Genomic DNA, 12,540 nt, shown 5'->3' with positions numbered 1-12,540 from the left:
ATTGGTGAGGGGGCTTTGTCTGTGATTGGTGAGGGGGCTTTGTCTGTGATTGGTGAGGGGCTTTGTCTGTGATTGGTGAGGGGCCTTTGTCTGTGATTGGTGAGGGGCTTTGTCTGTGATTGGTGAGGGGCTTTGTCTGTGATTGGTGAGGGGCCTTTGTCTGTGATTGGTGAGGGGCTTTGTGATTGGTGAGGGGGCTTTGTCTGTGATTGGTGAGGGGCCTTTGTCTGTGATTGGTGAGGGGCTTTGTCTGTGATTGGTGAGGGGCCTTTGTCTGTGGTTGGTGAGGGGCCTTTGTCTGTGATTGGTGAGGGGCCTTTGTCTGTGATTGGTGAGGGGCTTTGTCTGTGATTGGTGAGGGGGCTTTGTCTGTGGTTGGTGAGGGGGCTTTGTCTGTGATTGGTGAGGGGCTTTGTGATTGGTGAGGGGCCTTTGTCTGTGATTGGTGAGGGGCCTTTGTCTGTGATTGGTGAGGGGCTTTGTCTGTGATTGGTGAGGGGCTTTGTCTGTGATTGGTGAGGGGCTTTGTCTGTGATTGGTGAGGGGCTTTGTCTGTGATTGGTGAGGGGCTTTGTCTATGGATTGGTGAGGGGCTTTGTCTATGGATTGGTGAGGGGCTTTGTCTGTGGTTGGTAAGGGGCTTTGTCTGTGGATTGGTGAGGGGCTTTGTCTATGGATTGGTGAGGGGGCTTTGTCTGTGGATTGGTGAGGGGCTTTGTCTATGGATTGGTGAGGGGCTTTGTCTGTGGATTGGTGAGGGGCTTTGTCTGTGGATTGGTGAGGGGCTTTGTCTGTGGATTGGTGAGGGGCTTTGTCGGTGTGGCACACTCTTTCCCCATCTCTCTCCTGGCAGGTCCTTCTGAACGACGCCAGGCCTTCCATCCATCTTCATCCATTTATTAAATGTAACCCCCTTGAGCCCATCTGCTTGAGGGGACCCAAGAGGAAATCGGGGTGTTATAAATTAACCGTGACAGGGCACATCCCGGGAGCACCGCCAGCCGGACGCTGGCCTCCTCCAGTCCATCCCAAAGTCTCCACCCGCCGGGAGCTGTCACAGCCCCTGGCCCTGCTGCCTGCCCACGCCGGGCTCAGAGCCTGGAGTCTCTCGTCTCTCTGCCAATGCACCAGGGCTCAGCAGTATTCAGAATAATCTTCCTCCACGTAGTTGGCAGGGAACCAGCCAACCTGGAAACAGATGAGTTCATCAGAGCAGCCTCCGCACATCCTCCTACCGCCCCTCCACACACCAGGCAGGCTCCCTCCCACCTCAGGGCCTTTGCACCTGCTATTCCTTCTACCCCAGAAAACACATCACCCAACATACCCAAGGCTGACCACACACATACACAGACACACACACACAGACACACACACACACATAGACACACACACACACAGACACACACACAGACACACACACACATATAGACACACACACACACAGACACACACACACAGATACACACACACAGACACACACACAGACACATACACACACATATACACACACACACACAGACACACACACACACACACACCCATTACTTCCTAAAAGTCCCTCCCTAAATGTCACTTTATCAGCAAGGCATTCCTAGCCACTCTATTCAGAATTGCAAGCTCCACCCGCCCCAACACTCAAACTCCTTAGCCCCTTTCCTTTTTCTTTTCTTTCTTTTTTTTTTTTTTTTTTTTTTTTTTGAGACGGAGTCTCACTCTGTCCCCCAGGCTGGAGTGCAATGACGCAATCTCAGCTCACTGCAACCTCCACCTCCTGGGTGCCAGTGATTCTCCTGCCTCAGCCTCCCGATTAGCTGGGATTACAGGCGCCTGCCACTACACTCGGCTAATTGTTTTGTATTTTTAGTAGAGACGGGGTTTCACCACGTTGGCCAGGCTGATTTCAAACTTCTGACCTCTGGTGATCTGCCCATCTCAGCCTCCCAAAGTGCTAGGATTACAGGCTTGAGCCACCACGCCTGGACCCCGTTTTTTGCTTTATCTTTCTCTATATCACCTATCACCATCTGATTCATTATGTATAATTTGCTTATTTACAAGCTTTATGTCTGTTCCCCTCCCTGCAACTACAATGTGAGCTTTACAAGGGAGAATTTTTTTTTTTTTTTTGAGACAGAATCTCACTCTGTCTGTTCCCCTCCCTGCAACTACAATGTGAGCTTTACAAGGGAAAATTTATTTTATTTATTTATTTATTTATTTTTGAGACAGAATCTCACTCTGTTGCCCAGGCTGGAGTGCAGTGGCACGATCTCGGCTCACCACAACCTCTGCCTCCTGGGTTCAAGGAATTCTCCTGCCTCAGCTTAACGAGTAGCTGGGATTACAGGTGCACACCACCACACCCAGCTAATTTTTATGTATCTTTAGTTAAGACAGGGTTTCACCATGTTGGCCAGGCGAGTCTCAAACTCCTCTCCTCAAGTGATCAACCCATCTTGACCTCCCAAAGTGCTCGGATTACAAGCATGAGCCACCACGCCTGGCCAGCAGGGATTTTTGTCTGTATTAATTGTCACTGAATCCCAAGAGCCTAGAACAGTTCCTGGCACACAGTAGATACTTAATGAATATTTGTTGGATGGATGGATAGATGAATGGATGGATTATTGGATTGATGGGTAGGTGGATAGATAGATAGATAGATAGATAATAGATCGATCGATAGATAGATAATGGATAGGTAATGGATGGATGGATGGATGGATGGATGGATGGATGGATGGATGGATGGATAGATGAATGGGTGGATGGATACATGCTTTGGTGGATAGTGGTTGGATGGATGGATGGATGAATTAATGGCCTGATGGGTAGGTAGATGGATGGATATAGAGATAGATTAACAAATGGCTGCATGCATAGATAGATGGATGGATGCACAGACAGAAATGGATGAATAGATGTTGGATGGATGGTAGATTAATGGATAGATTAATGTTTTAATGAGTGGGTAGGTGGATGGATGAATAGGTGAATGGAAGGGTGGGTGGATGAATGGATAGATGCATAGGTTGAGATGGATGGATGCACAGATGAATGGATGATTTGTGGATGGATGGATGGATGGGTAGATGGATGGACGGATGAATGAATCCTTTACATCCCAATCCTTCCTCAATGCTCCAAAAGCCTCTCTCAAACCCTAATTGTCCTCCACTGCTTATTAAACTGTCCCTCCAATGTTTTAACAAAACTCCTCATCTATGCAATTATCCAGATCATTTTTTCTTGTATGTTTTCCCCAGGAGAATGTAAGCTTTAACCACTGTCCTTGTCATCATCACACAAATATTTCTAAGAAATCATCGTAATCAAGGCGGAATTCTAGAGACTGAGAAGTCATCAGTGGATGAAATAAAGAAGGTGCTCTGCCTTCAAGGAACAAAAATAAGAACTTGGCAGAAACAAGTGGACTTGAAGAGCCCCAAGGTCTATTCCACTCCTTAGAGTCGGAATTCAAGCAGGCAATTGAGCACAGTGGTTTAGTCCCAGCTCTACCTCTTTGTACATTCAGTACTGATTCGGCACCTACTGTGTGCCAGGCACTCACTGTCCCAAGCACTGGTGTGATGTTGCAGTGAGCAAGACAGACACGGATCCCTGCCTCCTGCCTCGACGTTTTCCAAACATGCCAATCACCCTCTCACCCCAGGGCCTTTGCACACGTTGGTCCTTCTCTCTGGAACACTTTCCCCCAACACATCTACAACCTTTTCACTTGGATGACGTTATTTATCCTTTGTTAATCAGTTTGGCCTTTCAGAAGTCATCCTGATCTGCTCCTAGGGTGGATCAGGGGCTCCCTCAGTGCTCCCACGCTGCCCTGCGATTTTCCACCACAATCTCTTTTATTCTTTTTTTTTTTTTTTTTTTTGAGATACAGTCTCGCTCTGTCACCCAGACTGGAGTGCAGTGGCATGATCTTGGTTCACTGCAAGCTCTGCCTCCTGGGTTCACGCCTTTCTCCTGCCTCAGCCTCCCAAGTAGCTGGGATTACAGGCACCCGCCACCACGCCCAGCTAATGTTTTTTGTATTTTTAGTAGAGACGGGGTTTCACCATGTTAACCAGGATGGTCTTTATCTCCTGACCTTGTGATCCACCCACCTCGGCCTCCAAAAGTGCTGGGATTACAGGCGTGAGCCACCGCGCCCAGCCTCTTTCTTTTTTTTTTTTTAAACACAGGGTCTTGTTCTGTTGCCCAGGCTGGAGTGCAGTGGCACAATCATAGCCCACTGCAGCCTCCAACTCCTGGACTCAAGCAATCCTCCCACCTCAGCCTGCCGAGTACCTGGGACTACAAGCATACACTACCACACCCAACTAATGTTTTTACTTTTATTTATGGAGAGGTGGGATCTCACTATTTTAGCCAGGCTGGTCTCGAATTTGTGGCCTCAAGAGATCCTCCCACCTCAGCCTCCCAAAGCACTGGGATTACAGGCATAAGCCACCGTGACCAGCACCCTTGTTAATCTTGACCACTCAGCGTCATGACTGCTTGGTTGTAAGTCTGTCCTCCACATTCGATTATAAGTTTCATGAGGGCAGTCCTTGTACCGTGCTTGTTTCTATCTCCTTGGCACCCAGCACCATGTCTGTACACAGCAGGTGCTCAATATATGCAGGTAGGTTGCATAAATGCATAAATGGCATCCCTGCATCCCTTCCTTCCCTCCAACCAAGAGAGACCTCCACGGGAGCCACACCTCACCTTCTCCAGTCCCCAATTCCTGTCCCCTCCACCACCAGGTCAACCCCCATGCCTTCCCCCTGTCACCCAGCCCTGCCTGCCTCACCCGGCCATAGATCTCCCCTCGCCACCAGCCTTGCTGTCCCTTCTTGTTAAGGATCTTGATGATGTCACCCTCCTTGAGCGACAGCTCTGATCGGTCCCGGGCACAGAAGTCATAGCGGGCTTTGGCTGTGCCAAAATACTTTGTGCTTCCCACTGTGGAGAGAGAACAGAACTGAGAAAAGGGTCTGGGGCAGATACGCACTCCCTGTCGGGGGGCACAAGCTCTTGAGATGGTAACTCCAGATAAAGGAGTTATCAGTGCTCTTCGTTGCAGAGTATTAGATGCCCTCTGCTGTAAGGGGATACAACTGTACTCCCAGCATCATCTTCCCATTCAAATTTAGAAAATAAGACCTTTTTTTTTTTTTTTTTTTTTTTTTGAGATAGAGTCTTGCTCTGTCACCCAGAATGGAGTGCGATGGCACGATCTCAGCTCACTGCAACCTATGCCTCCCGGGTTCAAGTGATTCTCCTGCCTCAGCCTCCTGAATAGCTGAGATTACAGGCCTGTGCCACCATGCCCAGCTGGTTTTTATGTTTTTAGTAGAGATGGGGCTTCACCATGTTGGCCAGGCTGGTCTTGAACTCCTCGCCTCAAGTGAGCCACCCGCCTTGGCCTCCCGAAGTGCTGGAGTTACAGGTGTGAGTCACCGCGCCCAGCCGGAAAATAAAACTGTTTTTGAATTTTTATTTTTATTTTTTTATTTTGAGGCTGAGACATGAGAATCCCTTGAACCTGGGAGGTGGGAGGCAAAGGTTGCAGTGAGCTAAGATTGCACCACTGCACTCCAGCCTAGGCAACAGAGTGAGATGTGAGACTCTGTCTCAAAAAAAAAAAAATATATATATATATATATGTGTGTGTGTGTGTGTGTGTGTGTGTGTATGCGTATATATATATGAAGGGATAGACAGGAGTGGAAAGGGGTTCCTGCTACTGCACAGATACGACCTCTGCAAACCCATTGGAACGGGTGTCAGTGTCATCCCCAAACTTTCCCTCCACAATGGGAAGGGGCTGGGGCTGTAAGCGCCCAGTCTGAGTCCTCCTACCTGCTGGCTTGCTGATGGTCCTCTTCTCAGGCTCCTTGAAGGGGAACTGCAAGGTGGTGTCCAGAGACTTGAAGCAATCCTTTAGGGAGTTCTGCTGGTAAAACTCCACCAGCTCCTAGAAGGCGGACAACATGGCAGATGCTATCCCAGCAGGCCAGCCCATAAGGGGGCAGAGCTAGGAAGAGCCATATGCAACTCCTCATACAAAGCAGGCCCTGCCTCTGGCCTCTTTGGCAAGTGACCCCTTGAATGCCCCCCATGATGGGGAGTTCATCACCTTCCTGAGCAGCCAGGACCATTTATGGGGAAGGCACCACATTGCCTAAAACAAGTTCTTCTAATAGTGGACTAATTCACTTCGTGATAAATTTGCCAGATAATTAGCTCGCCAAATCTGAAACCTTCAATGGGTGCCATGTGCCTTAATTTACAATTAACAATCATCATTGGGCCAGATGCAGTGGCTCATGCCTGTAATCTCAGCACCTTGGGAAGCCAATGTGGGAGGATCACTTGAAGCCAAGAGTTCAAGGCCAGCCTGGGCAACATAGCAAGATCCCATCTCTACAAAATATTAAAAAATTAGCCAGGCATGACAGCGCATGCCTGTAGTCCCAGCTATTCAGGAGGCTGAGGAAGGAGGATCGCCTGAGCCCAGAGGTTTGAAGCTACAGTGAGCTATGATCACAACACTGCACTCTAGCCTGGGCCACAGAGCAAGATTCTGTCTCTTGTATTTTTTTTTTAAAGTAAACCTATATGAAAGGTTCATAGATACTGATTACCCTATTCCAACAACTTGTCTGAAATTTTTCAGGAGTTAAAAATTGGGGGAAGGTGTTTCAGAATAAAAAGTATGGAGGAAAAAAGAGATTTGTTGAATAAATTAACCTTTGGGGGAGTCAAGGATCCATTTGAGAATCGAGTGAAATCTAAGACAAAAAATATAGATGCATGCACAATTCTGGACTTTCTTTCAGAGGACTCAGCTTCTCAAGGGCTCACAGACCATGGGTAAAAACCATATGCCTTAGACCACTAGGCCTAAAAATGTCTAAAATATGGCTGAAAATTACAAGGCACCAAACAGAAGTAAGAACATTCAAAAGGCATTTGAATTATTGCCAAAACAATTATGCAGCAGATTAGGCAAAGACAAGCTATGGGTCTGCCATTCAGTGAAGCTAGATGAGGAGTAAACCTCAGTTTTGCCCATCTGTGAAATGGGGACTCAGAAAAACGGTTGAGGGGATTAATTAGGTTCCTATCTATAACATATTTGAGGGCTGAATGCAGTAACTCACACCTGTAATCCCAACACTTTGGGAGGCCAAGACAGAAGGATTATTTGAGCCCAGGAGTTCAAGGCCAGCCTGAGCAACAAAGCAAGTCCCCATCTCTACAAAAAAAAATTTTTTTTAATGAGCCAGGCATGATGGTGCATGCCTATAGTCCCAGCTACTCAGGAGGCTGAGGCGAGAGGATTATTTAGCCCAGGAATGTGAGGCTGCAGTCAGTGTACTATGATTGCACCACTGCACTCCAGCCTGGGCAACAGAGCAAGACTCTCTCTCTCTCTCTCAATCTATCTATCTATATAAATAAAGAGACACACATATATACATATATACTACATATGTATGTATACATATGTAGTATATATGTAAGCAAAATTTAAATACACACATACATATATGTATATATACATATATACACACATACATATATACATAACATATGTATATATGTATAAATAAAATTTAAAAATTAATATATCTTAAATGCTCTGTCAATACTCAACTGCTGTTAGTCATTATTACTCCCATTGTTCATCATTAAGAACATAAGTTTAAGGTCACTTTCACTGTAGTACCACTGAAGGGGGGTCACCTTGAATGTAGGAAAAGGGGGTCCCAAGGCACAGGTGCAGGGAGGGTCCTCCTAGGTTCTGGAAAGCTGGGGTTGAGCGGACGTTGGCCCTTACCGTAAGCCCCCGGAAAGCCTTCTTCTCTGTGATCCGGTACAGTCCCTCTGCTGTCATGATTTTAATGTGCTTGACCTCGACGTTATATCTGGAACCAGATGGTCACCGGGCCCTGAGTCCGGGGACCAGGCCCGTTCCCCACCAAGCCCCAGTCACGGAAGAAGCAACCTTGACCCTTTCAGGGAAGAGTAACTGCTGGAACCCAAACCCTGAAGCTGTCCCAACAGAACCCATTCCTTGGGGCCTTTGCTACTCTAAGCCTTCATGTCTTCCTCTCGTAGAAGAGGAATCATCTTCCCTGACTCACAGGTTTGTTGAGAAGTCAGTAGGGCCTTGTAAAGAAAGCAGCGTTCTAGAATAGACAGGAAGAAACCTCCCCTTCCACCAATATAGACGACCACAGGATATAAAGGAAGAGGGAGGAGAAACCCATTTCTGTCAATACGGTAGACATAGACTAAAAGGGGCCTTGGTGGAGACCTCCACTCCTGCTCATCTGGCAAACTAGATCAAAAACAAACAAACACACAAAAAACAACAACAACAAAAACCTCTTCCCATTAAAAAAACCCTAGAAATGTTGAGAAAAAAAATGCTGAGCTCTACAAAAAAAAAAAAAAAAAAAAAAAAAGTAAGGGAAATTCACAGGAGCCAAAAATAAAAACGAAATTACAAACTCAGCAACATGTGAGACAAGGGAATTCTTCTGCACTGTGGGTTGGAATGTCAATTGGTTCAGCCACTGTGGAAAGCAGTTCGGAGGTTTCTCAAAGAACTAAAAATAGAACCACCATTTGACGCAGCAACCCCAGGACTGGGTATCTACCCAAAGGAAAAAGTAATTGTGTTGCCAAAAAGACACACGCCCTCGTATGTTCGTCATAGCACCACTCACGATAGCAAAGACCTGGAGTCAACCCAGGTGCCCATCAACAGTGGACTGGATAAGAAAATGTGGTACATATACACTATGGAATACTATACAGCCATAAAAAAGAATAAGATCATGTGTACTGCAGCGGCGTGGATGCACTGGGTGTTATTATCCTAAGCCAATTAACACAGAAACAGAAAACCAAATAACCCATGTTCTCACTTATAAGCAGGGATTAAACATTGGGTACACATGGACATAAAGATGGGCACAATATTGGCCAGGCACGGTGGCTCACGCCTGTAATCCCAGCACTTTGGGAATCCGAAGCGGGTGGATCATCTGAGGTCAGGAGTTTGAGACCAGCCTGGCCAACATGGTGAAACTGCCCCACCCCCACCACCCCACTGTCTCTACTAAAAATACAAAAAAATTAGCCGGGCATGGTGACATGCACCTGTAATCCCAGCTACTCAAGAGGCTGAGGCAGAAGAATCGCTTGAACCTGGGAGGTAGAGGTTGCAGTGAGCTGAGATCATACCACTGCACTCCAGCCTGGGCAATAGAGAGAGACTCTGTCACAAAAAAATAAAAAATAAAAAATAATAATAATAATAAAATAAATTTTTAAAAATTAGAAATTCCTGGAAATTAAAAAGAAAAGAAAAAGATATATATATATCTTTCATATATATATATATGAAAATTGGTTAAAAATAAAAGCCTTCAGGCCAGGCACGATGGCTCATGCCTGTAATCCCAGCACATTGGGAGGCCAAGGCAGGTGGATCACTTGAAGTCAGGAGTTTGAGACCAGGCTGGCCAACATGGAGAAATCCCATCTCTACTAAAACTACAAAAATTAGCTGGGCGTGGTGGTGGGCACCTGTAATCCCAGCTACTCGGGAGTCTGAGGCAGGATAATCGCTTGAACCCGGGAGGCAGAGGTTGCAGTGAGCCGAGATCACGCCACTGCACTCCAGCCTGGGTGACAGAGGGACTCTGTCTCAAAAAAAAAAAAAAAAAAGAAAAAAAGAAAAAAGAAAAGAAAAGAAAGAAAGAAAAGGGAAAAAAGAAAGGTCAGGGCGACAGAGGGAGATTCTGACTCAAATTAATTAATTAATTTTTAAAAGCCTTTTTGAGCCTCTATAGGAATCATATCTCTTTCTTGTGGTTGTCAATTAAAAGAAATAAGAAAGGTGAAAGGCACTCGGGACCCAGCAGGGGTTCAGTAAAAGGTGGACGTTATTACTGTACACTTCTATAAAGTAAAACCTGGATATCCTTTTTCCCAGGCCCGCAGGGCCCAGGCCCCAAAAGGGTATGGGTGAGGGAGAGAGGAGTTACTTAATGCTGATGGCAAATTCTGCTGCATCCTTCACCCTCTGCCGCACCAAGAAAGTCCCGTCCGAGCGGTTGGCAAGGATGCTTTCTGCCCCTGCCCGTTCCATGGGGCCTGCGTACCTGCAAAGAGACACCAAGGACAGAGGTGGCACGGCCCCCGTGCCCGGGTCCCTCTATTGCCATATGGAGGCTGCCTTTTCCCCTGAATCCCTTTGATTTTTTTAAGCTGGTGACGGCCTGGATCTAACAACCCTTTAGCACCAAGGTAGGCCCCGTGGAGGCAGGGGCCGGAGCCCAGACATGGGGAGCGCGCTTCCACTTCTGTAGGTCACCACCAAGGTCTGACACACGGACTCAGGGGGATGGCTCAGCCTTTTGGGCCTGGCTGGGTCTCTGGAACTTGGCGATGGCTTCGCCGGGCATTTCCTGAAGGCTCACTGTGTGCCCATCTCCGTGGTCACCCGGACAGAAGTAGGGGAAGGAGAATGAATCACGAGCCTCAGGTGCAAAATGTAAGTGAGAGCCAAAAAACCCAGTCGTCAAGGTAAATGACAATAAGTAAAACACACAGTATTCTAATACACACAGTCTTCTAATATTGGAATATTATTGTGTAATATTCTAATACACAGTATTCTAATGACAATAAGTAAAACACACAGTATTCTAATGTGATTCTTAGAAACCACAGTGAATAAAAAATCAGCCATCAAAAGGGAAGCAGCACTGACATGGGCTACAATAGAGATGAGCCTTCAAAACCTCGCACTCAGTGAGGGAAGGCAGGAACGAACGGCCACACAATGTGGGATTCCACTTGTAGGAAATGTCCAGGACAGGCCAATCCGCCAAGACGGGAAGGAGATTCTTGGTTCCCGGGGACTGCGGGAGGCAGGAGCAACTGCCCGGGATGGGGTTTCTCTTGGGGGTGATGAGAATGTTTTGGAGCTAAATGGCGGTGATGGCGGCGCAGTACTGCAAATATACTAAATGCCACTGGCCGGGCGCGGTGGCTCACGCCTGTAATCCCAGCACTTTGGGAGGCCGAGGTGGGCGAATCACAAGTTCAGGAGTTCGAGACCAGCCTGGGCAACATGATGAAACCCCGTCTCTACTAAACAAAAATTAGCTGGGCTTGATGGCAGGCACCTGTAATCCCAGCTATTCAGGAGGCTGAGGCAGGAGAATCGCTTGAACTCGGAAGGCAGAGGTTGCAGTGAGCTGAGATCACACCACTGCACTCCAGCCCAGGCAACAGAGAGAAACTCTTGTCTCCAAAAAAAAAAAAAAAAAAAAAGCCACTGAATGTAAATGTAACATGAATATATTTATAATGTGAATGTAAATATTCAATATAAATAGTTATATATAATATATAACATAATCATTATATAATAATATACAACTATCTATATTGTAGATAGCTATATATAATAATTATAGATAGTTATCCATAACTCTATAATATATAATATGAATATAATATAAATATACATGTAATATTTATATTACATAGAACACACCATATATAGTCTATGTAAATGTAAATATATGGTATAACATATACTATAAATGTAAATGGACAACATAAATAATACATATTAATTATATGTAATACATAATTATACATAATATATAATTTTTTTTGAGACAGAGCCTCGCTCTGTCACCCAGGCTGGAGTGCAGTGGCACTGTCTTGGCTCACTGCAATCTCTGCCTCCTGGGTTCAAGCGATTCTCCTGCCTCAGCCTCCCGAGTAGCTGGGATTACAGGTGCACACCACCACACCCAGCTAATTTTTTGTACTTTTAGTAGAGGCGGGGTTTCACCATGCAGGCCAAGTTGGTCTTGAACTCTTGACCTCAAGTGATCCACCCGCCTCAGCCTCCCAAAGTGCTGGGATTACAGGCGTGAGCCACCACGCCCAGCCCATAATACATAACTTCATATAAGCATAAATATCTCATGTTAATGTAATGTATATTATAGTGTATAATGTGCAACATGATAGAAATGTAACATACAATAAGGAATATTAATTATGCATAATACATAATTATACATAGTATATAATTTTATATAAGTGTAAATATGTCATGTTAATGTAAATGTATATTAAAATATATAATTACAATATGACATAAATGTAACATTTTATAAATAATACATATTAATTATGCATAATATATAACTTTATGTCACCTAACATAATGTAAATGTAAATATGTAATATATAAAGCTACAGTATAGTGTACTATATAATGCATATGATATATAAACATAAATGTGCAATATAAATAACAAATGTTAATTATCTAGAATATATAGCATAATATAAAGGTAAATCTGTAATATAAATATGTTATGATATATGGTATAATATGTGATATAAGATATAAATGTAAATATACAATATAAAGAATAATAGTTATGTATTATATGTAATTGTATATAAATCTAATAA

The 12,540-nt window shown here is 45.1% G+C and overlaps 1 protein-coding gene across 5 annotated transcripts in view; it reads right to left on the bottom strand.

Annotated features, from left to right (window-relative positions):
• Window positions 1-881: 881 nt before the first annotated feature.
• The window catches only part of VAV1 (vav guanine nucleotide exchange factor 1), an 82,907-nt gene continuing 71,248 nt past the window's right edge, over window positions 882-12,540 (bottom strand). For all 5 annotated transcript variants that reach the window (XM_005587727.4, XM_045378441.2, XM_065536139.1 and 2 more), the window contains 5 exons: window positions 10,080-10,196; window positions 7,859-7,946; window positions 5,875-5,989; window positions 4,823-4,974; window positions 882-1,188 (listed from right to left, as the gene is read on the bottom strand). In XM_005587727.4, coding sequence (XP_005587784.3) covers window positions 1,135-1,188; window positions 4,823-4,974; window positions 5,875-5,989; window positions 7,859-7,946; window positions 10,080-10,196 — 526 coding nt within the window. In that variant the 3' untranslated portion in view covers window positions 882-1,134. The remainder of the gene's footprint in view (window positions 1,189-4,822; window positions 4,975-5,874; window positions 5,990-7,858; window positions 7,947-10,079; window positions 10,197-12,540) is intronic.

This window comes from Macaca fascicularis, chromosome 19 (assembly GCF_037993035.2).
Source record: "Macaca fascicularis isolate 582-1 chromosome 19, T2T-MFA8v1.1".
NCBI lineage: Eukaryota > Metazoa > Chordata > Mammalia > Primates > Cercopithecidae > Macaca > Macaca fascicularis.
This window is presented reverse-complemented; position numbering and strand designations above follow the sequence as displayed.